This window comes from Gymnodraco acuticeps, unplaced genomic scaffold (assembly GCF_902827175.1).
Source record: "Gymnodraco acuticeps unplaced genomic scaffold, fGymAcu1.1, whole genome shotgun sequence".
Taxonomy (NCBI): Eukaryota; Metazoa; Chordata; class Actinopteri; order Perciformes; family Bathydraconidae; genus Gymnodraco; species Gymnodraco acuticeps.
Genome location: NW_022990686.1, coordinates 119,506 through 121,833, shown reverse-complemented (window position 1 = coordinate 121,833; position 2,328 = coordinate 119,506). Strand labels below are relative to the sequence as shown.

The window sequence follows — 2,328 nt, the reverse complement described above, 5'->3', positions numbered from 1 at the left end:
CTAACTGCATCACAAGGGCCAACCACTCTTTGCATTTACCAAAACAACAGTTGTCTAGTATCTGAGGATTACCTCTTTTCCTCTCAATAACTTCTTAAACTCACAACATCTCAGCAGTGTTTCCAATGGGAGCATAAAGATGAAGTCCTGCATAGAGAGGCTGAGTGAAGGTGGTCTTGATTCTGAGCAGGAGGGTCATGGTTTCCTCTGAGACGCTGTAGAAAGACAGAATACCTGCACTGTGATCCAGGTAAACTCCGACCCTGGAGGTCTGAGGACCTGGGATGGGAGCTTGGTGTTTCTTATGTCTGAAATCATAACGACCTTTGTAAAAACCTAATGCCCACGACTTTTCACTCTCTCCAAATTGTTCATTTACAGTGTCATTGTCTTTGTATGCTACAGCCACTGCAATTCCTCCCATACCTTTCTCCACCTCCCAGTAACAACGTCCAGGCAGACTCTCTTCACTCAGGACCTGAGGGTATGTAGTGAATCTTTCTGGGTGACTAGGATAACTTTCTCCTAGCGTTGAAGTTACTTTTCGGTTCCTCTCAGAAAAGTACAGACGTGTGTTTGCTGTGTTTGGATCCAGAGTGATTTGATGTGAGTATTTTAAGAATCCAGCTCTGGTCTGGGGCTGTGGTTGTGACAGCAACATGTCCACATCACCCACTGTCAGATACACCTTTGTCCATTTATCTCTCAGGACGTCCAGTAGTTTATCTCTGAATTTTGACAAAGCTGCTTTCACATCTTCAAGGTATGGCAGAGGAAGGATGCTGGAGGAGTGTGTAGCTTCACTGAGGGCTGGCAGTGAGGGGTAGCTGTGCAGAAACTGGTTGTGATCCTCTGTGTGAGACAGCAGCTCCAGTGCAGCGTCTCTCCTCTTCAGCTCAGAGATCTCCTGCTTCAGCTTCTCCTGGAGCTCTTTGACTCGACTCACTTCTCTCTTCTGCTGGGATCTGACCTGCTGCTTCACATCAGAGCTTCTTTTCTCCATGAGACGGTTCAGCTCAGTGAACATCTTCTCACTGTCCTCCACTGCTTTATCAGCAGAGCCATTGACGGCCTTCACATCCTGCTGAAGCAGCTTCACCTCCTTCTCTCTGTCCTGAATTCTCTGCTGGATGTTTAGTCGACTCCCCTCCAGCTCTCTCTGCCTCTCAGTCCTCTCTGCTGCAGCTGACACTGTGTCGTGGCCTTTGTGTTCGTCCACAGAGCAGAGATAACAGATAAACTGCTGATCAGTGCGGCAGAACATCTTCATCACCTCGTCGTGACGAGAGCAGATGTTCTCCTGGAGCTTCTTGGAGGGCTCCACAAGCTTGTGTTTTCTAAAGGCAGGAGACTCATAGTGAGGCTGGAGGTGTTTCTCACAGTAAGAGATCAAACATTGCAGACAGGACTTACAGGCTCTCAGTTTTCTCCCAGTGCAGACATCACAGGCCACATCTTCAGCTCCAGCATAGCAGAGATCAGCAGGAGCTTCTTCAAGTCCAGTCTTCTTCTGTTTCTCCATTAAATCTGCTAACATGATGCTTTTCAGCAGGACAGGCCTCGATGTGAAGCTCCTTCTACACTGAGGGCAGCTGTAGACTTCCTTATCATCCTCTTTGTCCCAGTGGGTTTGAATACAATTCATGCAGAAACTGTGTCCACAGGAAGTAGTCGCAGGCTCCTTAAGTACATCCAGACATATCGAACAGCAAATTGCGTCCTGGTCCAGCTGAGCTCCTTCTTGCAACATTATACCTCCCTTACAGCGAGTGACAGTCTGCTGTTGATATAGTCTGCCAGCTCACTCACTTCACAATGACTCACAGTTTCACCTACATTGAAACTTAAGTTCAGTGAAGGGGAGGGAACAAGTGATTATCTGTGTGATATGCAGGAAGTAGGACGGGCTTACACGCTTAACTTCATTCCAGCAAGAGGAGCGGTTTTATAAGATACAGGGTTCAAGGATTCAAGATTTCAAGGCTTTTATTGTTATTCGTACATAGCAACAGTGTAGTTATGTCGATGGAAATCTTAGGTCACATGCTCCTCCAACAGTGCAACACAATAAAACAAGATAACAGGGTGTGTTTAGTACTCCTTATTCGCGGAATCAAGCACATTGTGACAACAGGACTTTGTGCTGACTGAATGACGATACATCTGCCAAATAAATTAAGTTGAACAAAAGGAAAAATATTTCCCTTTGTAATGTAGTGGAGTATAAGTATAGGACAGTATAACACAAAATACTTTTTATCCTTTTTGTAATACCAAGAACTGTACTAGACTAAATGTTCTTAGTAACTTTTCAACTCGTATGTAATG

General features: G+C 45.4%; 1 protein-coding gene across 1 annotated transcript; it reads right to left on the bottom strand.

Moving 5' to 3' along the window:
- On the bottom strand, positions 1 to 1,780 carry LOC117555409 (tripartite motif-containing protein 16-like). Its single transcript, XM_034230315.1, has one exon. The coding sequence runs from the start codon at positions 1,748 to 1,750 to the stop codon at positions 101 to 103; it is 1,650 nt and encodes a 549-aa protein (XP_034086206.1). The 5' UTR covers positions 1,751 to 1,780; the 3' UTR covers positions 1 to 100.
- Positions 1,781 to 2,328: the final 548 nt, after the last annotated feature.